Source organism: Abrus precatorius, unplaced genomic scaffold (assembly GCF_003935025.1).
Source record: "Abrus precatorius isolate BTA unplaced genomic scaffold, Abrus_2018 Scaffold5, whole genome shotgun sequence".
Classification (NCBI taxonomy): Eukaryota; Viridiplantae; Streptophyta; class Magnoliopsida; order Fabales; family Fabaceae; genus Abrus; species Abrus precatorius.
In genome coordinates this window covers 18278146-18303930 of record NW_020874395.1, presented here as the reverse complement: position 1 = coordinate 18303930, position 25785 = coordinate 18278146, and the positions used below count along the sequence as shown (strand labels likewise).

The following is a 25785-nucleotide window of genomic DNA, read 5'->3' as shown; positions in this document are numbered from 1 at the left end:
GCCCATCGCGGAAAATCGTCATCTCCATATATCTTTGAGTTAATTGGGTGACTAAATTCAAGAATCCATTGATTATTTTTTTATGTCATTTTACACAATCGCAAATACTACTAGTTTAAAGTTATAAATTAAATAAATATAAAAAATATAGATAGTTAGGGGACCCAGATTTTTAAATCGTTCGTAAAATCATTTATCATGGCTACCAAGAAAGTTGCACTTGACCAACCAATCACACGTTTTAACACAATTATCAATTTATAAATAGCTCACCTAAGCTTCCCAACTCTTCAATCTATTTCCATATACATTTTCATATTGATATCTTAGATCTATATACCTCAATTAACCCCTTGCTAGCTATCATCATGGCTGAGGAGAAGCACCATCACCACCTCTTCCACCATGACAAGGATGAGGATAGGCCTATAGAGACTGGCTATGCTGATGAGGTTGACTATAAGAAAGAGGAGAAGCATCACAAGCATCTTGAGCACATTGGGGAACTTGGTGCTGCCGCTGCTGGTGCTTATGCCTTGGTAATTAATTAATTATATATCCTTGCTGAAAAGACTACTGTTTTCATCTCAATCTTTTATCCTAATTTGAAAATTATTTATACATTCTTTTTTGTTGACATCATCGTTGACACTTCGAGCTAGTGCAAGTTGCTTGATTTTCATATATATATATATATATATCATTGCACAAAAAGAAAGAAAAAACTGATCATATGCATGTGTTTTAAATTTGGTCAAAAAATAAGATAAGAAAAATATTATGCATTATTCTCTTGTTCTGTCTATCAAATCCTTAATTGTAATAAATATAGAAGTAGTGGAGCAAGATAGTATTGATTCACTCCATCTCCATGTAAACTGTACTAAAAAAAAGAAATTATTTGTTTAGTCTTAAATTAGAACTACTGAGTATAAAGATTTTTCACTTTTCATAAGGCTTCAAAAGAAAAGTAAGGTTGATTCTCTATGCTGTTTTATTATAGCATGAGAAGCACCAAGCAAAGAAAGATCCAGAACATGCTCACAAGCACAAGATAGAAGAGGAGGTTGCGGCAGCAACTGCTGTTGGAGCCGGTGGTTTTGCCTTCCATGAACACCATGAGAAAAAGGAAACTAAGAAGGAAGATAAGGAAGCTCATGGAAAGAAGCACCACCATCTGTTTGGCTGAAGATAACAAATATAATCAATTAAGCTCAGAATGTGTATCTTTATCTTCCTATTCCAGTGTGTCTCTAAATAACTTTTGAGCCAGTTTGGAGAGTGTTTAATTCCATGGATTACTTCGTATATTTGCATATGTAATGTTTGCTATATCTTCGTTATATTAATAATAATATTGTAAAGTAATTTGAGATTATCTCGGGCTTTTTTAACTAGGCATGACTTAACACCTCCATTGATATGAACCCCATTTGCACAAGGGCTGACTTAGGATCTTTAGGGTTAGAACCTTGTAGAAAAATTTGAAAATTTAGTGATGAATTTCTGGGCAAATTAGGTGTTGGTCCATGGTGTTAAAAATGAGTGAAAAAGGAAGCAAAAACGCTGGTTTGGTGGTGGCTGGACAGAATTTTAGAAATGACGGTATCTCGAGTTATAGAACTCCAATTGAGGTGATTCCAAAACGAGGTGAAAGTTCTCGTTCTGAAATGCAATTTAGGCTCAAGAATCACTCAATTTGGCTGAGTAGAACGAGAGTTATGATAACGAGATAATTCTGGGCAGATTTGAGTTTTTTTTGGAACTTTGGTGAAGAATTGAATGGGGGAAGGAAAGAATCACTCTTTCCAAGGAAGGCAACACACAAAGGGATGTGAAAGCCCTTTGATACAGCCAAGGTGTTCTTGAATCACTCAAGAACTTAGGAGAATCACTCTCACTAAGATAAAAGAGATAAACTCTAATATTTCTGAATCAAACTTAACTTGTCTTATTGATAAGAATGGTTCAGCTTATATAGAAGCTTTACCATCAGAATTACAAAGGTTCCGTAACGGAAAATGAAACTACTTGATGGCTGATTGTAACTGAAATTGTGGCAACCAAAAAGTCACCCAACAGCCACTAGCTATGCGCCTCTTGGTCTTCCAAAGGCTGATGCCTAAGTTGCCAATTGGGCCCTTATTACAACTTGAAATAAAACCAAACCAAAGCCCATTAGTTGATTAACCACAAAACATAATTTGGTCAGCCAACTTTACAAAGGATTGGGCCATTATTTAAAACAAACTAAAAACTTAAAAACTGAAGCAAAGTGGCGCCTTAGTTCTCCTCCATTTGGGCCATGATGCAATTCACAACCTTGGTCTTTTCTCCTTGAAACTTGGGCTTGTATTCAATTAATATGGACAACACTTGTTGAAGAGCTTCTTTTGCTCTCCTTGCTCTAGCCCTTGTCATAGGTCCTCCAAGTCCTTCAAGAGGATCCTTGCCCTTGCTCATGGTCATGTCCTCATCATTCTCTCCCTCTTGAGAAGGATTTGTCCTCAAATCGGATTCTCCATCTACATCAAAAAGAGATAAGTCAGACACATTGAAGGTGGAACTAACATTATACTCACCCGGCAGCTCAATTTTGTAAGCATTGTCATTGATTCTTTCAAGCACTTGGAATGGACCATCTCCCCTTGGTTGAAGCTTTGACTTCCTTTGTTCCGGAAACCTTTCCTTTCTCATGTGCACCCAAACCCAATCTCCGGGTTCGAAGATAACCTTCTTTCTCCCTTTGTTGGCTTGTTTAGCATAGCTTTCATTTCTCTTCTCAATTTGATTTTTGACTCTCTCATGAAGCTTCTTCACATAGTCCGCCTTTGCTTGACCTTCTTTATGCTTAAAAACAATGAGTTCATCCACTTGTCTTTGGATCTCCTTGGTCTCTTGAGGGTTGCTTCTATAGGCTGGCCTATTAGGCAAAGAAGCTCCTGGAATGAGATCAATTTGATGCTCAATGCCTCTTAATGGTGGCAACCCACTTGGTACACTTGTTGGAAACATATCTCCAAATTCCTGTAAAAGAGACTTCACTCTAGAAGGCAAATCAAGGTTATCAAAAGTGTTAGTGGTCAAAACATAGTTTTTGCAAATTAACAAAAATAGGGGCTGTTTAGATAGAAACAAGCTCTTGACCTCACTTTTTGTAGCTAAAAAGCTCTCCTTCACCTCAAGTGTTTCACTCTTCTTTTTCCTCTCATGTGTTTCTCTCTTTTTGTCCTCACTTTTTGAGCTCTCAAGTGTTTGGCTTTCTTTTTCTTTCTTTTCTTGGACAATCTTTTCTCTCATTTTTCTTTGATCCTCACACACCTCTTGCAGACTTAAAGGTTTGAGCACTATCTTCTTGTCTTGGTGCATGAATGAGATTTTGTTGGTGAAACCATCATGATTGGCTTTTTTATCAAATTGCCATGGTCTCCCCAAGATTAAGTGGCTGGCCTCCATAGGAACAACATCACAAAGCACCTTATCATTGTATCTTCCAATGGAAATATCCAACTCTACTTGCTTCCTTACTTGCACCTCTCCATCCTCACTAAGCCATTGAAGCCTATATGTCCTAGGATGTGGCTTTGTAACTAAATTCAATTTAGACACAAGTCTTGCACTCGCCACATTGGTGCAACTCCCTCCATCAATGATCACCATGCAAAGTTTATCATTGATCAAACATCTAGTATGGAAGATGTTTTCTCTTTGGCTCTCCTCCAAAGGCTTCAATTGGCTACCAAGTAACCGCCTTATCATCAACAAGTCTCCCTCTGGTGTTTTCTCCACCTCCTCCTCCACGTCCTCATTCTCCTCTCCCTCTTCAATTTCGGACTCACTTATATACTCTCCATCTCTAAGAATCATGGTTTTTTTGTTAGGGCACTCATATGCATAGTGTCCTAAGCCTTGGCACTTAAAGCACTTCACATCCCGACTCCTTTTAGAGGGTTGCTCTTGAGTTTTTAGAGGAGTTTTTGTTGGTGTAGGCGCTGCACTAGAAGTGGCAGCCCCTTTTCCCTTATCCTTCCAACTAGAAAAACCAAAATTAGTGGAGCTCCTTTTGGCCACACCTTTCCTTTTCAATTGTTGCTCCACTTGGATTACTTTGTGAAGCAAGTCCTCCATTTCAACAAATTCCTGCAGTTCAACAATATCACGAATATCATTATTCAAACCACTAAGAAATCTAGCCATAGTTACCTCCTCATCCTCTTCTATCTTGGCTTGAATCATGAGCACCTCCATTTCCTTGTAGTACTCCTCAACGCCTTTGCTACCTTGGGACAACTTTTGAAGTTTGAATTTTAAGTCCCTAGAATAGCTTGCCGGCACATATCTCTTCCTCATGATTCTTTTCATTTCAACCCATGTATCCACCAATGGCTCCTCATTCCTAACTCTCTCTTTTTGCAATTTGTTCCACCACACAAGAGCATAATCGGAAAACTCCATAGCTGCAAGCTTTACCTTTTGGGCCTCTTCATAGGTATTACAAGTGAAAATATGCTCTATTTTGATCTCCCACTCCAAATAAGCTTCCGGGTCACTTCTTCCTTTGAATGGAGGAATAGAAATTTTGACTCCATCAATTCGGTTTTGTCTAGGAGCACCGTCATTACCTCTTCTCCTCTTTTCTTCTTCATCATGACCTCTATTCTCCAATTGGTCCAATCTTTCATGGAGCTCATCATTTTGTTGCCTCATCAATCTCTCCAAATGTTGTGTCAAGGCTTGCATTTGGAAAGGAGAAAGTCCTCCTCCTTGATTAGGATTTCCTTCAGCCATCACAAACAAACAAATTCAAACGTAACAAGCAAATAGAAAGTAGAATTTGAAACCTCACCACACTCAAGTGTATCACACAATTATGGCTTTTTCTCTAATGAAAACACTCTTGCCTTTTACCACTAAAATTCTCCTTGGGTTCTTAGGCAATTCAAGATATTATGGCCACAACAAAGAACAATCCACCAATATGTGCAAGGTAAGGCTAGGTAGACAAAGAAAAGGCTAACAAATCACAAAAACAAAGGGGTAAAGAAAAATTGGTAAACAAGAGAATTAGCAACAATCCTTTAAGAACACCAATATATTACCTTATAACAAATTGTTGAAAAGCATGAATCATTCAGCCCAAAAATTTCTTCTTTTTTTTTTTATACGATTTTTTTTTTTTTGAATTTTCACAAGGGCCTAACTTTTGCAATGATTCAGTACAATCACAAATAATATGAACAATAAGGTAATCAATTGGAAAAAAGAGAATGAAGGAAGGATGTTACCAATTTCACGTTCAAACCCTTAAACCGGAGCTCTGATACCAAATGATATGAACCCCATTTGCACAAGGGCTGACTTAGGATCTTTAGGGTTAGAACCTTGTAGAAAAATTTGAAAATTTAGTGATGAATTTCTGGGCAAATTAGGTGTTGGTCCATGGTGTTAAAAATGAGTGAAAAAGGAAGCAAAAACGCTGGTTTGGTGGTGGCTGGACAGAATTTTAGAAATGACGGTATCTCGAGTTATAGAACTCCAATTGAGGTGATTCCAAAACGAGGTGAAAGTTCTCGTTCTGAAATGCAATTTAGGCTCAAGAATCACTCAATTTGGCTGAGTAGAACGAGAGTTATGATAACGAGATAATTCTGGGCAGATTTGAGTTTTTTTTGGAACTTTGGTGAAGAATTGAATGGGGGAAGGAAAGAATCACTCTTTCCAAGGAAGGCAACACACAAAGGGATGTGAAAGCCCTTTGATACAGCCAAGGTGTTCTTGAATCACTCAAGAACTTAGGAGAATCACTCTCACTAAGATAAAAGAGATAAACTCTAATATTTCTGAATCAAACTTAACTTGTCTTATTGATAAGAATGGTTCAGCTTATATAGAAGCTTTACCATCAGAATTACAAAGGTTCCGTAACGGAAAATGAAACTACTTGATGGCTGATTGTAACTGAAATTGTGGCAACCAAAAAGTCACCCAACAGCCACTATGCGCCTCTTGGTCTTCCAAAGGCGGATTGTAACTGAAATTGTGGCAACCAAAAAGTCACCCAACAGCCACTAGCTATGCGCCTCTTGGTCTTCCAAAGGCTGATGCCTAAGTTGCCAATTGGGCCCTTATTACAACTTGAAATAAAACCAAACCAAAGCCCATTAGTTGATTAACCACAAAACATAATTTGGTCAGCCAACTTTACAAAGGATTGGGCCATTATTTAAAACAAACTAAAAACTTAAAAACTGAAGCAAAGTGGCGCCTTAGTTCTCCTCCATTTGGGCCATGATGCAATTCACAACCTTGGTCTTTTCTCCTTGAAACTTGGGCTTGTATTCAATTAATATGGACAACACTTGTTGAAGAGCTTCTTTTGCTCTCCTTGCTCTAGCCCTTGTCATAGGTCCTCCAAGTCCTTCAAGAGGATCCTTGCCCTTGCTCATGGTCATGTCCTCATCATCCATCCAGTAAATATGAACTCTACATATAGATCAATTGGTAGAGGTTGTTCTAATTTTACTTGAAATTTCAAGTTCAATTAAGTCTCCCTGAATGCAGTTAAGTGATTTCTCTTTCCCTAACATTAAACTTATATCAATGTCAAATTTCATAAAAAAAAATTATGCATTTGAGGTATTTATAAATCCAATTCCTCACATAAGAGTTTTAAATTAAATGATTACATTAATGAAATTTAAAAAGATTGTTTTAATAATCTCAATTGAGTCTAACCCGTCTGTATAAACAACAAACAATGCTAGTTATTGAATTAAGATCTCTCAATGGAAGGTCTTCAGCGTGGTTGTCTAGCAGCGGTTGGGTTATATATGGAAATGATAGGTGAGAGACTCGAATGTGACGTTTACAAATTTGTGTAACTTGAGGTTGAATGCTTTTTCCATTATTTATTCAAAGTAAATCTCAATATAATTTTCAACAATATTTTTCCAGCTGATAATTAACTCTTATGTAAATGTAAATGAGAATATGTTGAATAATTATATATTAATATAAGAGTTAATTTTATAGAATAAATAAAAGTTCTTTATTTAAAAAATGAAGTATTCTCTAAAGCTATTTTCTTTCACATTATTTTTTATGATTAAAATTATTTTAAAAATAATGTGTGACTTATACTATTTCCACTGTAGTGATTTACTTTTTGTCAATTATTTTATTAATTTTATTATAAACTTTAAATATATAAAATTGCTACTTAATTTTCTTTTATACTTTTCATAAAAAAATTTATTTTTTTAACCTTTATATTTACATTTATATATTTTTTTTCTTATGTTATATAAATTTTTAAACAAACATTATATGAATAGTTCCAAGTACCAACTATTCATAACAAGAATCCAATTACAATTTTATATCCATTATACAAACTATTATTTGTTATTAAGTGATTATTTGTTACAAGTGAACAAACTAGTATTTTTCTTCATTAATAATTTAATTTTCTTATATATTTCTTATAATTAATTCCATGTTTGTAAACTCATCTAAATTCTATTTTTTTATGAGGAAAAACTTGTGATGTTGGTTTAAAAGTTGCTTTTAAATAGTGAAGTGTGTAAATTCGATTGAAAGATTATAAACATTACAACTTATCATGAAGAGTGCTGCTAGTAAAATACTAAATCATTGCCTTATAATAATAATAATAATAATAATCATCATCATCATCAATTCATGTAGACTTAAAAAGCAAGGAGCATATTTACAAATAAAAAAAAATGATATGATACTTGGCAGCATGAATGATTAGTATGTATGAAATTGGAAAGTTATTGTTCCCAATCACTCTTAGAATGTGCAGCAAGTGGTGCAAAAAGTAGTGGTTGAATTGGAAATGTTATCTACTAGTGCTGTGTGATAGATATTTTTGAAAAGTGAATAGTAATACAACTTTTTAATAAATGTAACTTTATTAGTTTATATTTAAAAATTAAAATCCTATTTTTTTTAAAAAGGAATTAATTATAAAGAATATGTTTAAAGGAATGTGTTATTAACATTTTTAAAAAATAATATTAAGTTATTTTACTTTTACTTTTATAATTATGTTTGTTATTAAATTAAATTATGAAATATTTATTATATTTTTAAAATAATAAATATATGTATTTTTGAAATTTTTTATTGAATATTTATGTTGTAAAATAGTATAGAATTATTAAAAATATAGATATAATGGTATAATAATATTTTTTTTACTAATGGAAAAGTTAGAGTAGTATTAACCTTGCAATAGATGCACTTAGCTGGGAGTGCATAACTGAGACAGGTCACCTACTGGTGGGACCCACTTGCACGTTCAACGTTTGCGTTTAGCCATCAAAACTTTAGCATAGCTGTGATCCCAAGCGCGCGGAAACCTTTCTGTGTGCATTTTTTATTTTTATTTTATAAAAGAAATCGTTTTAACGTTTGCTTGTGGCTTCAAATAAATATACTGGTAACATTTAATTGGCTGTTAATTAGTTTGTCCTAAGAATAAAAATTTAAATATATTTTAGTTTTTATATTTTAATTTAATTATAAATATTTTTTTTTTAGTTTTGAGTTGTTATAATTTTAAACTTCATTAAAATCAGATTTCTCATTTTATATTCTTTCTAATAATTAATTTATATATCAAATTATTAGCAAAATATATATATATATATATATATATAATTTTTTATATTATTTATTTTTATAAATTAATAAAAAATTGTGTAAAATATTTGAATTAATAAAAAAAATGTAAATGATTTATTTTTATTTTCATATTTTATTTTTGAATTTATATAAATTAAATTTACACAACACTTCTATTGGAAGAATATATGTGGCTAAGTGTTAGTGTCAAGTGTAAGAGAGCAAATTTTCAAGACTTTAAGAAATTAATCTTTAATGGTTGGCTGACCAATAAATTTAATACCTATAAAAAATTAGAGAGAAATTTCACATTAGATGAGAATAAATAACTTAAGTAATGTATAAATAATAAAAATTAGGATTTAATATATTCTTAATTCTTCAAAATATATTAAATTTTTATTTTATTCCTTATAAAATTAATTTTTTATTTTATTTCATATATTCTTAAAATTGTTATTTTTATTTTTAAACATATTAATTTAAATGTTACTACATGACATTTTTTGTGTTATTTAACTTTTTCAATTTTATTAGTGAGAGAAACTAAAATTAATAATTTTAAAATATAAAAATTAAAATAAAAAACTATAAAATTAAATATTCAGAAGAAATGCAATGTAGAATAAAAAATGTAGTCTTAACTTTGAGTTTTGATAAATACAACTGTATTAAATATTTGAACGAAGAGTTTTGTTGTTCATAATAGTTCTATTTAACTCAAACAAAATCGTTTCTTGTGAAAGATACTTAAAGTCTATACAAAAATAAAAAATTATTTGATTATTTTAAATTTTATAAATTTTAAAAGAGCAAATTTTTTATTAACAATAATGCTAATTCTATTGTATTAAAAAAATTAAAATTAAAAATAAATAATAAAAAAATTATAATTAAAATTAAATTAAATACTTAATACAGAAAAAAAATCATATGCATTTAATGAAGATAAAAAATACTTGAATGATGACAGTTGATTGTGAGATTGCTGGGGAGCTACACTTTTATGGTGGATCTTAGTAGAATGATGACATTTATACTAATTTAACCAAGATTAAATATTTGATGTTAGAATAAAAATAAAAAACGTATTAAATTATTAACCTAAATAAATTTATATAACAAATTTTAAATTAAGTTTTTGTTAAACTCAGCCTTTAGAATTGAGGATAAACAACTAATAATAATAAAATTTTATTAGAAAGAAAAGTATTTATTATATTTTTATAACTTTAATAAAATAATTATATATTTTTTTAATAAAATTTTTTTATTTATGAATGCTTAAACTCAATCTTTAGGTTAATAAAATCCTTTAAATTATTATAAACAGAAACATTTTATTATATCTTGTATACATCTATAACCAGGAGGCTTAACTCAATTCAAGTCATAGATTGGAAGAAATATATTTGTTTACATACAAGTACACAACTCAACCGGATTTGAAGGAATAGATTGCTTATTGAATGGAAACTGAAGCTAGGCAACTCCTTCTCATAAAAGCAAACTTTATTAGGTGGAAGCCATTAAACAGCCCATATAAAGCCTTCTTATAAACATTAATCATAACGAGTTTCAAATTAGAGCATATCAAAACAAAATCATGTATTTCTTAGTGTAAATTATGAATCTATCCTTATCTTCTGAGCACATTAGTCATATCATGGTAATAAAAGCAATTGGCATGAGAATACATTTTGGGAAAGAAGGACAAGACAGAGGAGCTATCTTCTTGGCAATCAAATTTAATATGCCTTTAATATCCAAATAACCATGTCTAGCTAGCTAGCTTCTGGCCTATGTCAGAGTTTAAAGGATCAAAATGGGAAAAAAAAATTAAAGAAAATAATGAATTCTATCTTCACCAGCAAGACAAGATGCTGATAATAAGACTTATGTTGCTGTTTATTAGACAGAAGTAATGAAAAACAGATATTTGGAGGAAAGAAAGATTATTTTTCATTACTGAAAATAAAATGATACACCTAACACTAATAGGAGTTTTCTACTACTCTAACTGAAGAATAACTAGTTACCTACCATAACTGCCATAATTTAAATGTATCCCATTTCTTTCCATTTAGCTTATTTCAAAGTATACTAGTACCCATTATACCTTATCCTAAAATAATTAAGATGTTTACATTACTAAATTTCTGGTTTGTACCATAGGAAAATCATGAGAATTGGGGAATAATGAATTCATTATCTATAAAGCAGATGCTGGGAATCCACTTTGACAACTGTCACTGTTAATAAATATGATAATTGAGTATATACATTAGTACTGATTAATTGACTCCTGATTACAAAATGTGGAAGCATATTTATTTGGTGAAATTCTATATATCCATAAATCCTAAGATATACTCAGAAAATGAATGCAAACCAATTTATGAAATGTTTTTATTCACTTTTCCTTGGAATATTCTTTTATGATACAAAAGGTCAAATTCATCATTTAACATAAACATTTTTTTATAATCTTTTGAGCATAAATATTTAAAAAAAACATACTTCACCATGTTTAAAACAGAGTTTATTGGACAAAAGTAATCACATTCCAAACACTGGCAGCACTTTATACTGATGTTGAATTTTTTTTCTGCTTTTTCTGTAAGCTTAATCTCTCTCTCTCTCTCTGTGTGTATATATATATATACACTATAGTTTTAATTGGTCATTCCTTGAAGAATGTTAAAAGTGGCCTCTGTTCAAAGAATTTAAATAAGAAAACAGAGCAAACCAAAATAAACAACGGACCTAGAAATTTTTGTTAGTGGGAGAAATCCCCTTTTGATCTATATACTTAGAAAATTTTTATGTATCTTAAAGTTGTAGTATGTTTTGTGCTTTTTCATGAGATAGGATTGGCTATGCACAGAAACATAATTCCATGCTTATTGCTTCGTGTTTGTGGAGACTTAGGCTAATGGGTGTTAATTAAATCATCCAAGCAAGTAGAAACCAGTAACAGTTTAACACAATGAAAATGAAATTGGGTGAAGTCTTATAGAAATAAATTGGGCGTGGTTTACTAGAAGTGGATTTTACTCAATCAAGTGGAGACAAACCTTTGTTAATTGATGGGAAAAGAATAACATTGGTAAGTGACACAAATAGTAGTGGAATTCCATTTCAAGAGGCCCACACTGTGTAAGACAAAATCATGAAGCTCACATGATAAGCTTTCACTTTATTCAACAAAAGTTTGGCTTTAGTCAAGAGAGCTTTAAAGCTTGGATGATTGTAAGGTTTTGATATCTTTAACTGTTAGCTTCCCGCCAAAGAAAGAACAGATACAAACCGTATAAGCAGCCTCAAGTTTGTAGCCCACAAGAAAAGTATAAATACTTATCCCATTTGTTGAAACCACACAATTATTAATGAGACATCGGTAGAAGCTTCAAACTTTATGTTTCTGTTCTATTACTCATTTAAAAATTTAACCTTTTTTATTTTACCCCTTTGCACCATAATTTTTTAATCCTTGTTCTGGTAAGAAAATATTATAGCACTAACATAGATGGATCTGGAATTGGGACTCAAAATCACTAAAACTAGAGATGACATTGCTTCCATCTCTGAGTATCGATTAGCAAAGGACAGAGCAGGACCCATCTTTCAATCTAGAGAAACAAACACTATGTTCATCCTCAGTGCCCATCTTAAAGGTTAGTCCACTTGTCACATTCTCATATAACTAATTTATTTTTATTTATTTTCTATCTTTCCTTTTTTTTTTCTTTTTTGTCTTTTATCCTTTATTTCATATACCATCGTAATTATACATGCAAACACAGGTTATAAGAAGAATAACATTAACATCAAGATTAGTGAAGATGGTAGTAAGATATCAATTAGTGGAGAAAAGCCAGTTAAGGAAATTTTGATGATGGGATGGACAATGCATAAGAAAGAAATTGATGTTACGGGGTTCACTAAGGTTTTCAAAATTCCTGATGGGGTGAATTTGGATAGAATCAAAGCTAATTATGATGAGGAGGAATGGATATTGCATATCGTCATGCCAAAATTGGTAAAAGGGATCTGTGGGGCTAGGATTGAAGAAATCAAGGAAGAAGAAAAATCTAATGGAGGAAGATTAGAACTAGACAAAAGTGAAGCTGATCACATTGTTGATGGTGTTGGAGAGACAAGCCAAAAGGAATCTAAAGAATCTGAAGTTCAAGCAATGAAGGACAGTGAAGATTTTAAGGAGAAAAAGGAAGGAGGAGTATCTGACAAGAAGCTTGAGGATTCCAATAGGGAAATGAGTAAAGAGACAATAGATGAAGTAGTAGAAAAATATAAGTTGGGAATTGAAGATGGAAATGGAGAAAGTGTGAGAGAAAAGATTGGCAAGGAAGGAAATGAAGTAAAGAAGATGTCAGAAGTAGAGCAAAATGTTGGTGTAGGCATCTCACAAAAAATTGGAGATACTATCCAAAAAGAAAAAGAAGAATCTAAGTTGAGGATTGAGGATGGAAAGGTTGAAAGCATGATAGAAGAGGTTGACAAGGTAGCAAATGAAGCAGTGAAGCCATCAGAAATAGAGAAACAAGTAGGTACAACTATCCAGAAGAATGTTGGAGATACAAGTCAAGATAAAGAGTACGAGGTTCAGGAAATGGAAGACAATGGAGGTTTTGTAGAGAAGGAAAAAATGGTATATGAAAAGATGCTTGATGATGCCAACAGGAACACAATTGGAGTGGTGATCAAGAAAGAAATAGAAGAATCCAAGTTAGGAATTGAGGATAGAGATGGAGAAAATGTGAAAGAAAAAATTGGTAATGCAGGATATATAGCAATGAAGACATCAGAAATGGAGCCAAATGTAGGTGCACATATCACAAAGATAGCTGGAGATACAATCCAAGGGGGTTCTAAAGAGCCTGTTATTGAACAAATGGGGGAAGCTAAAAGTACTGTTGAGAAGATGGGGAGAGAGGAATCTAGAAAGATGCTTGCTGAGGACAATGTGTCTACCAAGTCAAATCAAAAACCATTTGGAGAACCTAAGTCTGAAACTGAGAATAGACTTGCAGAAAATGTGAAAGGAAGTAGTATGGAACTACTGGAAACAACGAAGACATCAGAACCTGACCAAAATGTAGCTGATCATATTCCTAGAAACATTGGGGGTATAAGCCAAGAAAATTTTAAAAAATCTAGGATTCAACAAAAGGAGAAAACTGAAAGCATAGAAGAGAAGATGGAGGTAGGGGAATCTGAAAGGATGCCTTTTCAAGCCGATGAGGATAGTCAGAAAAACAGATTCATAGATAGCATCCCAAAGGACATCAAAAAGCGTAAGACTGATACTGAAGATGGAGATCAAGAATGTTTCGAAGGAAAAGCTGATAAGGAAGGATTTGATGCAATGGTAACAGTGAGGGAAGAGTTTCCTAAGCAGTTACCAAATGCAGTAACTACTGAGGAAAACAAAGGGTTGAGCGTTTCAAAAATGCAAGAAACTGAAGAAGTCAAAGAAGCAATGATCAAAAGAAAAGGCAAAGAGATTCAACATTTTGTGGGTAAGGGTGAAGGTGAAGAACTCAAGAGGATGCATATGAAAGCAAAGAAAGCTTTTCCGAAAGAACAAATGCATGAAACAGAAGGTGTCAAAGAACCAATGGTAAAAAGAAAGAGAAAAGAAATTGAATGTTTTGCTGATAAAGGTGATGGTGAAGAACTCAAAAGGATGCATAAGGAAGAAAAAGACGAAGGGACAATACAAAACACTAAAGATGTCAAAGAAGCAATTGTCAAAAGAAAAGACAAAGATATTGAGTATCTTGCAGAAAATGGTGAAGGTAAAGAACCCAAAAGAATGCATACGGAAGCTAGGAAGGACTCAACAAAAGAGACGATGCAAGAAACTGAAGATGTCAAAGAAGCAACGGTTAAAAGAAAAGGCAAGGCTGTTCAACTTTTAGCAGATAAGAATGAAGGTGAACAAACAAAATGGAGGCATATGCAAGCAAAGAAGGACTCAACAAAAGAGACAATGCAACAAACTGAAGATGCCAAAGAAGCAATGGTTAAAAGAAAAGGCAAGGAAGTTCAACTTTTAGCAGATAAGGGTGAAGGTGAGGAACCCAAAATGATGCATATGGAAGCAAAGAAGGACTCAACAAAAGAGACAATGCAAGAAACTGAAAATCTCAACGAAGCAATGGTCAAAAGAAAAGGCAAAGAGACTAAATATTTTGCTGATAAGGGTGAAGGTGAAGAACCCGAAAGGATGCATATGGAAACAAAGAAAGACTTAACAAAAGAGATAATGCCAGAAACTGAAGATGTAAAAGAAGCAGTGGTCAACAGAAAAGGCAAGGGGGTTCAACTTTTGGAAGATAAGGATGGTGAAGGTGAAGAACACCAAACTATGCATAAGGAAGCAAAGGAGGACCTAACAAAAGAGACAATGCAAGAAACTGAAAATCTCAACGAAGCAATGGTCAAAAGAAAAGGCAAAGAGACTAAATATTTTGCTGATAAGGGTGAAGGTGAAGAACCCAAAAGGATGCATATGGAAACAAAGAAAGACTTAACAAAAGAGATAATGCCAGAAACAGAAGATGTAAAAGAAGCAGTGGTCAAAAGAAAAGGGAAGGGGGTTCAACTTTTGGAAGATAAGGATGGTGAAGGTGAAGAACACCAAACTATGCATAAGGAAGCAAAGGAGGACCTAACAAAAGAGACAATGCAAGAAACTAAAGATGTCAAAGAAGCACTGGTCAAAAGAAAAGACAAAGAAAGTGATTATTTTGTGGATAAGGGGGGAGGTGAAGAATTTAAAAGGGTGTACATGGAAACAAAGAAAGATATAAAAGAGACAATGCAAGAGGAAATTGGAAAGGGAAATGAGGATAGTGATCAGCAGAATGTATTAGAGAAAACTGTTAAAGGAAGATTTGAAGTATCAAAATGTACAACTGAAGAGTTGCCCAAGCAAGTAAGGGAGGAAGATGGAAGTAAAGGCTTCAAGGTTGCAAAGATGGAAGAACAAAAAAAGTTGATAAAAAAAGCAATGGCTGAAACTGAAAGTTCAATGGAAAAGGTGGAAGGGGAAGAATCCAAGGAGAGGACTGAGAAGGCAGGCAGGGTTATTGGCAAAAACCCAGTAATTGAGACCTTACAAAAGGAAGCCGAGGAGTCTATCATTGAAAGGAAGCCCGGAGATGGACCATATGTACCTGACACTATGGTCAAAGGAGTATTTGAAATGTCAGGGACTTTCCAAGCAAAGCTTCCCAAGCAATTGGTTGAGGCAATTGCCCAAGATAAGAAGGATAAAAATGAATATGCTATTGTGAAATTCAAAGGAGAAGGATCCATAAAGATGCATGTTGAACCAAATAAGGCTTTTGATGAGGACACAATTGAAAAAGAAATTATAAAGCCAAAACTTAAAGGTGACCAAATAAATGAGAAAGAAACTGTTTATGTTGGAATATGTGATGGAAACAAACCAAAGTTTCTGGAGATAGGGGAAACAGCGGATGTCAAAGAAGAGGGTGGAAAAATTGAAGAGTATGTGAAGAAAGTAGATGAAGACAAATATGAAGAGTCTGCTCGGCCTGAAAGAGAGGGTCCTAAGATCCAAACAAAGGGAAAAGGCCAACTTTCTTTGCAGGAAGATATTAGTGAAGGAAGATACGAAGAGAGCAAAACAGCGAGAGAGTTTCCTATGCAAATAGTAGATTCAGTTGCAAATACAAGAGAGGGGCCAAGGGATAAACAAATAGAAGCAGAAGAGGACACTAAAACAAAGAGAGAGAAAACAAAAGCTGCTGAGTCTACCCCAAAGGAAAAAATTCAAGAGCCTAAGAGTGAAAAAATCCTCCTGGCTTTTCATGAAGAACCAGAGGATAAACATCCAAAAGTAATAGAAAAAGGAACTTTTGAAAGAAAACCAGAGTCTACAAAAGGGCCAACCACACAACCAAAAGTATTAAGTATGGGATATGTGGAGGTTGAAAAAGGAAAAGCAAAGGAGAAGACACAGGAGACAAAGATGCTACCTCCAAAAGTTCAAACCAAGAAGACTCGTGATTCAAAAACTGAAAGCAAGAACCAAGATATCATGAAGCCAAAGAAACCAAAAGAAGTAGAAGGAGAACAGACAGAAAGCACTATAGCTGAAAGGATGGAAACCAAAAGAGACTTGAAAACAACTCCTGAAAGAAAAAAATACATGACAACTCAAAATGTTAAAGATGAGAAACACAGGATACAAGAAGAAAACAAGATACCTAAAATGCAAGAAACTCGGGAGAAAGATCATCAAATTGAATTAGAAGTCGTCACACCTAAAATGGAGGTGAAACCTCCACCAACAATTGAACTAACTGCAAAAAAAGGAGTTGAAAAATCAAAGAAGGAAGAGATGTCATCTATGCCTACGGCAATCCACAGAAAAGAACCTCATGAATCATCGTGGCCAAGCAAGGACTACAAAATTCTAAAGATAGAGAATGTACGACAAGAAAAGGAGGAGGGGGAAAGGGCCATTCATGCACTGAAACCAACTATTTCCAAAGAAGAATTTGCACAAGCTACGGCTACGCATTTAAAAGCAAAATGCAATGTTGAACTGAAAGATGAGATTGATAAGCCACAAGTAAATCAACTGCCATCTCCATCTGAAGAAATGTTGATCATAGAGCCATGTGAATTAGATAAATTTAGAAAGAAAGAAAATGATTCAAAGGACAAGAGTTTCGTGAAAATGCAAGGTAGAAAAGAATCAAAGGATCCCACAGAAGGCACTACAGCATCAGAAGTAGTAGCAGATGAAGTTGTTGAACCATCAAACTTATCAAGCACATCATCCACCCAACAATTTGGAGTTGAAGGAAAAGACAAAACAAATGCTCGTTATGAAGTTGGAGGCCAAGAATCTCAAGATTCAAAGAAGGACTCTGAAGAAGATGTTCAAGAGTCAACCGAAGGTAAAACAGACCAAGAAGTTGAACAAAGAGAAACAGTACAACCAGAGTCCCTTGCAGATCAACAATGCATAAGCAAAGATCAGGAAGAATTCCATGGAATATACAAAATTGAAGAAGAAAAAACCTATGAGCAAGGAGATGAAGCCCATGAAGATTCTCAAGTATTAGATGAGCAAAAAGAAAGTAAAGAGGAATCCACTAGAGGGAAAAAGGAAGACACAAAGAGGTCAAAGAAAATGTTTGTTTCTTTGATCATAGCAGGATCAGCCCTTTTAGCTTCTGGAATATTTATGTTTATTCGTCAAAGAAGATCCACAAAAAGGTAATTTGTGTTTACTAAAATCTAGTTTTCCATTTTACTAAGAAAACCTTATATAGTGTGCTTGTTTTGCTAGCAGTGCTAAGTAATACTCGAAGTGAAATGAAGTTAATTAATATTACATACCAATTTTGAACTCAAGCAAATTGTGTGGAGAAGTGCATGTGGTTGTTTGTTTCTGCTCATGACCGCTGGGGATGATAATGAAAGCTACATCTTTGTTCTTTTGGTAAGCAAATTGTTACACATGACTTGGGTTTTCTCATGTTTGATGTTGTGAAAAAGAAAAATATAACAGCAAGTTTAGGGGTTGTTTGTTTCTTCTTTTTAAAAATGGTTTTTTGTTTTTAAAAAAATTAAAAAAAAAAAACTTGTTTGGTAAGTGTAATTTCTTAAATCTGTTTTCGAAAACTAGAGCTGTTTTCATCAAAAACTTTTTTTTATTAATCTATCTTTTATCTCCAGATACTCCCCTTCACTTCCTTTAAAAAACAGTTTATATAAATTGTTTTACAATATAGTTTTAAAAACTGAAAACCAAAAATACAGTCCAACATCCCCTTAATCAACCTTGCACAAAGAATACTGATTCTTATTATAGTCCCACTGTGACTGGTAAAAAGAAATATTGATTTATTCTTAAATTTTCTTCATTCATGTAGTTGATAAATCTTTTATGTTAGTAGCATAGCAAATCCATTCGTAATGCTGATCATGTTGAAAATCTTGGGAATGGAGTTTTTAATAGGACTGTTGCTTCCTTGTCTGAGTGAGGAGGATGTGTTCTGGTTGTCAGTTGCTTTGCTGAAAGGAGGGCTTGTACCTGGTAACTAATTTGTTTGTTCTTACTAGTGCCTTGTTTGTTTTATGGGAATTCTATTATTCTTTCAAAATCATTTTTTCCTCGTGTGCATCTAACTTTCTGATAATAATAATAATAATAATACTTATATTTCTTCACTGTATAGGATTTAATAGAGCTATGTATTGTCCATATATGTGCATCAGCATCACATGCAAACCTAAGTGTTTAAGTCATATTTGGGCCCCCAGCCTTGTATTGAAACATGTATGCTCATTTCATGTGTTGTATATCTATGGTTAGGTTGATGATCTTATTATCTTTTTTGTTTACTGCCCTTGTCCTGTAGGTGCTCAAGCTACTAGTGATTTTGCGCATAAATTACTTGAATTATTTTCTGAAATTCTTTGCTGTAGATGAACTCAGTTTCCTTCTAGCATTTGGTTAAGATTTTATTAATTGTTTTTAACTATGTAGTGACAGTTAGGCTCTTCTGTTTCTGCCATCTAATATTTTTTTCAATTTTCTTTAAATTTTTTCTTTAACTAAGAAATTGCACTGGTCGAAAATTTACCATTCCATAATATTCATGCGATATTCTACCAATGAACTTGCACACCGCATACTGAATTCATCTTATCACATTCCGTGTATCAAGTTCTCTTTAAAGGAGGTCCTGTGAGAATAATGTAAAAAATGACAAATTATATCATACACAAATTACGTTGGTTTCTATGGTTCATTTTGCATCTTGTTTTGTGCGTTTAATTAGAAGGAATGAGAGGTTATCCATGGTTATGCGTGCCACTGAACTTCAAAATATGGCAATTAAATCAAATATTAGATCCTGATATATGTCATTGTTCTTTGAATATTAGATTTTGACATGCTCCAAGTTGAAAACGGAAGCATGACCACAGAAGAATATCATGCCTATTTCAGCATATGGGCATTGGCTAAGGTACCATTGACAAAACTTTAAACACTTGCTGTTACATTACCATTTAATCACACACAAATATAGCATATATAAAAACCACTGTACCCTTGAAGTCAAAAAACCATTTGTGGGTATGTGTATCTACTATGCACATGCAAAATATACAATCGTGGCAGGTTTAGGCATGTCCTCTCAGTAGTAACTGGGTAGCAAATAGTGGCCTTGTGGAATAGAAATTCATCAAATGTAACTGGGGGAGGATTATTTTCTTGTCACATACAATGTTGAGTTAATCATATATGGAGGGTGTAATGGAAGCAAGATGCTTGGCTTTAATTAAATTTGTTCTTTCATTGCAATCATGCAAATACAACTCATTAAGTAAAAATAATGTGTCTAAGCTAGTTAGCTACTACATCAGAAGTAGATTGTCAAAAGAACTCGTGTTTACGATGTTCATCTGGACTTATTTATGAATGTATTGGTTTCAAGATAGAACTAGAACATGTTCAAAGCTTTTCTTCATGTACAATTCTCATAAAAAGATGCCATGATTAGTAATTTAAGTATTGAATAGGCCCTAGTAATAACTAGGCGTTGTTGTTTACAGCCATGCAAAGCCTTTAGGCCCTTAAACATTGGGTGGCCAAAAATTATTGTTTTAGGCTTGAATATTGTTGAAGTTGGCTTCATATATCTTGCTGTATGCATATGCATATGGTAATGCAAATAGAAAGGAAGATGTGATTTTTAAAGTTGGAAACAATTTTTTTCTGATTACAGGTCAGAGCTAAGAAGCTTCCAAAGAACTGTTCATAATGCCGAAAGTATTTTCTCTAGTCAGAATAAAAGTTTGCTAATATTAAATTGGCTAAATATATCTGTTTTTATCCCCCAAAGTGTATCACATTTTAATTTTGGTCCATATGAAAAAAATTCTTGAACTAACCTTCAATCTTGTAAAGGACCAAATGCCAATTTTAATACATTAAATGACTAAACGTTAGAAATTTAAGAAATCTACTAGAATTCAGCCCTTTCTTTTTTTAGTCGTGACTATAATTCAGCCTTAGAACAAATCTTATATAGTTCGGAGTTCAGAAGGATTAGTTTAGCTAATAATGATCTAAAACACTCCTAGAAAGTTTTTATTTTATTTTTTAATGTTGATTACAGAAATATTTTTGTCAATTATTTTCTTAAAGTTAATTGTTAAAAAATTAAATAATTTTTTTTATTAAATTTTCTATAAGAATGTATTGATAATATCTGATGCTACACTTTTAAATAAAAATTTTACTAAAAATTAACAAAAATATCCCTTTATTTCATACTATTTTCTGATTTCAATAACTTATGCAGTAAAATATATGTAAGAGTGTGTTATAAGATTTCTTAGCTACTAGCAAGCTAAAATACTTATATAATCAAAATAACCTTGTTTCATAAAGTAACTAATATTAATAGTTACTTTTAAAAAAATTACTCTAAGGAGTATTTCAACTTTTTAATTCCTATCCAAATTTATTTTTATCCTGATATTTTTCACAATATATCCTTTACTCTAAATCTAAAATATTTAATCTTTATTTATAAAAATTTAAAATTATAAAAAATTTAAAAACTAACATGAATTTTTTATTTTATTTAGTACTAATGTGTATCATATTAAATTTATTAAAATAAATTAAGTTTTTTATTCTGTTAATAATTATACAAATACATACATTATATATTTAATTTAAATACATTAAGTTTTTTTATAGAAATTAAATCTTCAAATATTATATTAGTGACAATTATAATAATTAATTTAAAATTCATACTTATAGTGTGTATTAATTAATTGTGTATAATATATATATATATATATATATATATATCATTTAATAAATTTTTATTAGATGATTTAATTTAAAAATTAAATGTTGGATTATTAGTTTTAAGTCGACAAAATTTTGCATTAATTTAAAATTATTTTTATATCTCAAGACTATTATAATATAAAATTTTAAAATATGTAAAAATAAAACTATTTAATTATATTCTTAAAATTGTTTAAATTTAAGAAAATTTGACTAAAATTGGCAAAAAGGGGGTTAAAGCCTCAGTGCCAATCCTACCTAATCCTAAAATAATCCATCCAACTTTATTCTAATATTAATGAAAAATAATTAATTAAGCCCTACACTGTTTTGCCTATAATATATGGGTCAGTTAAGGAGGATATTCACGAGTTAGCCCACCCCACTCCTTAAAAAACTCCTAAATTTTATTCTCAGTCACGAACTCAAATTCTAATTCCCTCTAAAGACTCCTAAATCTTACTTAAATTATACAAACTCTAATCTTAATTTTTTAAAGTCTTAATCCGAATTTTTGCCTAATCTGTAAACCTTTAAAGCAAAGAGTCAGAACACACATAATTAGCTTGTTGCGAACCTTTGAAATAATGGCTTTTTGACAACTCTAAATTTGGCACATAATCTATATTTATAATTTAACAGTTAAATTAATAAAAATTACATTATTTACGTATAATAATACATATAATTTATATCACAATAATTTCACATGTTTCATCCGTAATATATATATATATATATATATATATATATATTTTTTTTTTTTTAAATTTATTTATTTGTCTTTATTTATTTATATTTTGAATATGAAAAAATATTAAATATTTTTTAATAATATTTTAATTTATTAATGATAATTTTTGTCAACATTATTACTTTAGGAATAGTTTCTAATCCATCAATCACTGTAATAACTTTTAATATTTTTAATAGAAGTAATGAAATTAATTTATTTTATTATAACAATTGATAAAAATTAATTTGCTTAAGATAGGCACACTAATCTTAAATACCATTTAAAATGAGATGGAAGAAGGGAGTAACTTGTGTGACATATTTTCTGCATAAAATTGGAGAGATCAGCGCAACATTATGCAGAACTTTGACGCCGCCCGAAAAGACAAATCCCGAAATCGCTACAAAGAAAATGTTGAGGTTGTGATAAATAAGTCAAACCTTGACCAGATCCAAGATCCAAAAGCGAATGTTCTGGACGATGATAGTGGACTAAGTCAACGTCACTGGAATCCCTAGCAACACCACCTTTGCAAAATCTTAAGGAATGCTGCATCAACAATAATTTATATATTTTATTTAAATAATTTATACATTCTTCTTCTTTAATTTATACAAATCAACAACACATCACACCTTTATTATATTTTTATTAAAAAATAGATAAAAGTTTGAGATAAAGATAAACTAAATATAAGCAATTAAATTAGAAGGAGACTAAAATCACACAAAGATTAAAGTATATAAATAAAAATACAATTAAATCTTTAATGTTCAGTTATTTATAATTATGAAAATATTTGTTGAGTAAAAGATATGATGATACATAACGAGTTTTATCAAACTCTAACCTTCAACCTAGTAAAAGATTTAATTTTAATTAAAAGTTTAAGGAAAACAAAGTTCTTTCTCACCTGAATTATAAGTTTCTCTTAACAAAAGAAAAACTTGGAAGGTATGAACAAGGATAAGTTTAGCTAATGATGTTCTAAGACACTCCTCTGGAAATTTTTATTTTGTTTTTACTGTTGATTACAAAAGCAATTTTGTTAATTATATTCTTAAAGTCAATGGTTAAAAAAATTTAATGTTTAATGTTTCATTTAAAAAAAAAACTTTATCAATTTGTTACAATATATCACTTTATTTCATATTACTTTTTTTTATTTCAATGAGTTATAAAATAAAATATGGATAAAAGTATGTTTAATAAGACTTTTTGCTTTAATAAGAGCTTATTTTACTTGCTAGAATGTTTATTTATTCAAAATAATATTGTTAGATAAAGTAACTAAAATGAGTAGTTATTAATATTTTCTGAAACGTTATTTTAAGTCATCTTCAACTCCAAGCTGATACAGAAGTGTTTAAAATTAAATTAAATTATTTTTAAATTGATAAATCGATTTATACAAATTGAAAGTCAATTAAATTGAGACTAAAAAAAATGAAAAATTCATAGATTTAGTTTTATTTTTAATTCATAATATTAAAATTGAACTAAATCTTACCTATAATATATTTATATTAGTTTTTATATTTTACTCCTATATAAAATTTTAAAAAAAATTAATCTTATCGTCACTTTGCTTAAATATGAGGTACTCTTGTTTACTCTAGACTCTTACACTATTTCCTCAATTCGGTATCTTTTATTTTCACTTATTTACTAACAAATTCACTCTCTTTTTACCAGTTCACTCTTTTGATTAATATTTTTTCTTTGTTCTTATATTTCAACAAATCAACTTCAATTTGTAACCTTATTGAGTTACTAATTTAATTTAAATTAAAATCTATGTAAAAATAAATATTTTTAAAAAAAAGTTATAAAATTAAATAAATAAATAAATTCAAACTAAATACAAAAAATCAATTTTTTTAGTAAAGAAAAGCAAAGAAAACAAGAAAACATTATAATATGATCTCTCCCAAACATCAGTTCAGTTGTAAGATTCAATCTTTAAAATTACAATATAAAAAATTTTTTAATTTAATTAAAAAATTTACACAACATGTGTTATCTTTACATAAAGTATATTTGAGAATGATTTATCAGTGTTTTTTTTCAGCCACTCCTTCTCTGTAAATTTTAAAGATCAATTTAATTTGGTTTGAATTTGATATTATATTTAAATTGAATCACATAATTAAAATATATTTGATTTGAGTTTCTTTTTTATAAAAACCGAACCAAATCAAACGCTGAACACACATAGAGTTGAAATGCAACTTCAAGTAAATTTTAAAATTGTTAACCAAAATTCTATTTTAAGCAGCATTTCAACTTTTCAACTCTAACTGAAAGTATTATTTTGTTTTTATTGCTAATACTTTTCATAATCTCTCCTTTATTCTGAACCCAAAATATTTAATCATTATTATAAAAAAAAAAGAGTCAATTTTAAGAACTAATATGACCTATACTTATCATTTTTAAGAACTAACAAGATTTTTTTAAAAATTTTACTGAGTACTAATGTGAATCACAAATAATTATTAAAATAAATTATTTTTTAATAATTATTTATATGTGTGGAACCAAATGTATTTGTAAAAGAATTTAAGGAATTTGTGTGGCTTCCAAACTTCATTATGAAGATTCGCCTGTATAATTCAAAATATATATGTATTAAATATTTATATATTTTAAAATTTATAGTATTAATGCATTTTTAATCTTTATATTTTAGTTTATATATAATTTTAATTTATTTAATTTTAATTGTTCATATTTAGTTTTTTAATTATTCAAATTAAGTTGTTCACTCTTAAAATTTTATTTAATAATTAATATAAAAACAAAAAATATAATATATAATTAATTTATATAAATTTAAAAACATATAAAATATTTAAATAAAAAAATACAATTTATTATATTTAAATATTTTAAACATCTGTATTAATTTATACAACTTAATCATATGTCACACATTCATTATATTTTTGTTAATTATTAAGTAAAATTTTAAAATAAAAGACTTGATTTGGACAATTCGGAAATTAGAGAGATAAAATATAAATAATCAAAACTAAAATTGCAATTATACATTACAGATAGATTTTTATTAAGCTTACTTGTTTTTGTAAGTCTTGTTATAACGACATTATATTGCAGAAAATTGGAAAGAGCAGCACAATACATTCAGCAGAACTGGAACGCTTCCAAAAGGCAAATCCTGATATTGACTTTGAGATGAAGAGGTCAAACCTTGACCAGATCCAAGATCTAACTTGAATTATAGCTCTAGATGATACATGAAGGAAAGGACCAAGTCAACGTCAAACTACCTTATTTACTTTGACTGCAAATTAAATCCCTTAATAACTGATTCATCTCTTCGCGTCACATCTAAATCTAAAATACCCAATCACAACTTGGAATCAAAGGACCAAATAAGACAAAGAATACATTGATTTTTGTTATTGTTATCATTGGATTTTTATTTTCCTTTTTAAATAACGAATTTATTATGTTGTCACTGTATTAAAATTTGAAGTAAGAT

At 30.8% G+C, this 25785-nt stretch overlaps 3 protein-coding genes across 3 annotated transcripts; 2 read left to right on the top strand and 1 right to left on the bottom strand.

The window, feature by feature from the left end:
• Nucleotides 1-289: 289 nt before the first annotated feature.
• LOC113867436 (abscisic stress-ripening protein 3-like) lies at nucleotides 290-1330 on the top strand. Its single transcript, XM_027502762.1, has 2 exons — nucleotides 290-539; nucleotides 1004-1330. Exons 1-2 carry the CDS (start codon nucleotides 369-371, stop codon nucleotides 1187-1189), a joined length of 357 nt encoding a protein of 118 aa, XP_027358563.1. The 5' UTR covers nucleotides 290-368; the 3' UTR covers nucleotides 1190-1330.
• A 1177-nt stretch (nucleotides 1331-2507) lies between these two features.
• LOC113866850 lies at nucleotides 2508-4788 on the bottom strand. Its single transcript, XM_027501649.1, has 3 exons — nucleotides 3322-4788; nucleotides 2572-3027; nucleotides 2508-2525 (listed from the first exon to the last, which is right to left on the bottom strand). Exons 1-3 carry the CDS (start codon nucleotides 4786-4788, stop codon nucleotides 2508-2510), a joined length of 1941 nt encoding a protein of 646 aa, XP_027357450.1.
• A 7393-nt stretch (nucleotides 4789-12181) lies between these two features.
• Nucleotides 12182-25517, top strand: LOC113866849 (nuclear mitotic apparatus protein 1). Its single transcript, XM_027501648.1, has 5 exons — nucleotides 12182-12329; nucleotides 12459-17937; nucleotides 18621-18760; nucleotides 19615-19697; nucleotides 25398-25517. The coding sequence occupies exons 1-5, from the start codon at nucleotides 12182-12184 to the stop codon at nucleotides 25515-25517; spliced, it is 5970 nt and encodes a 1989-aa protein (XP_027357449.1).
• The last annotated feature ends 268 nt before the right edge of the window (nucleotides 25518-25785 follow it).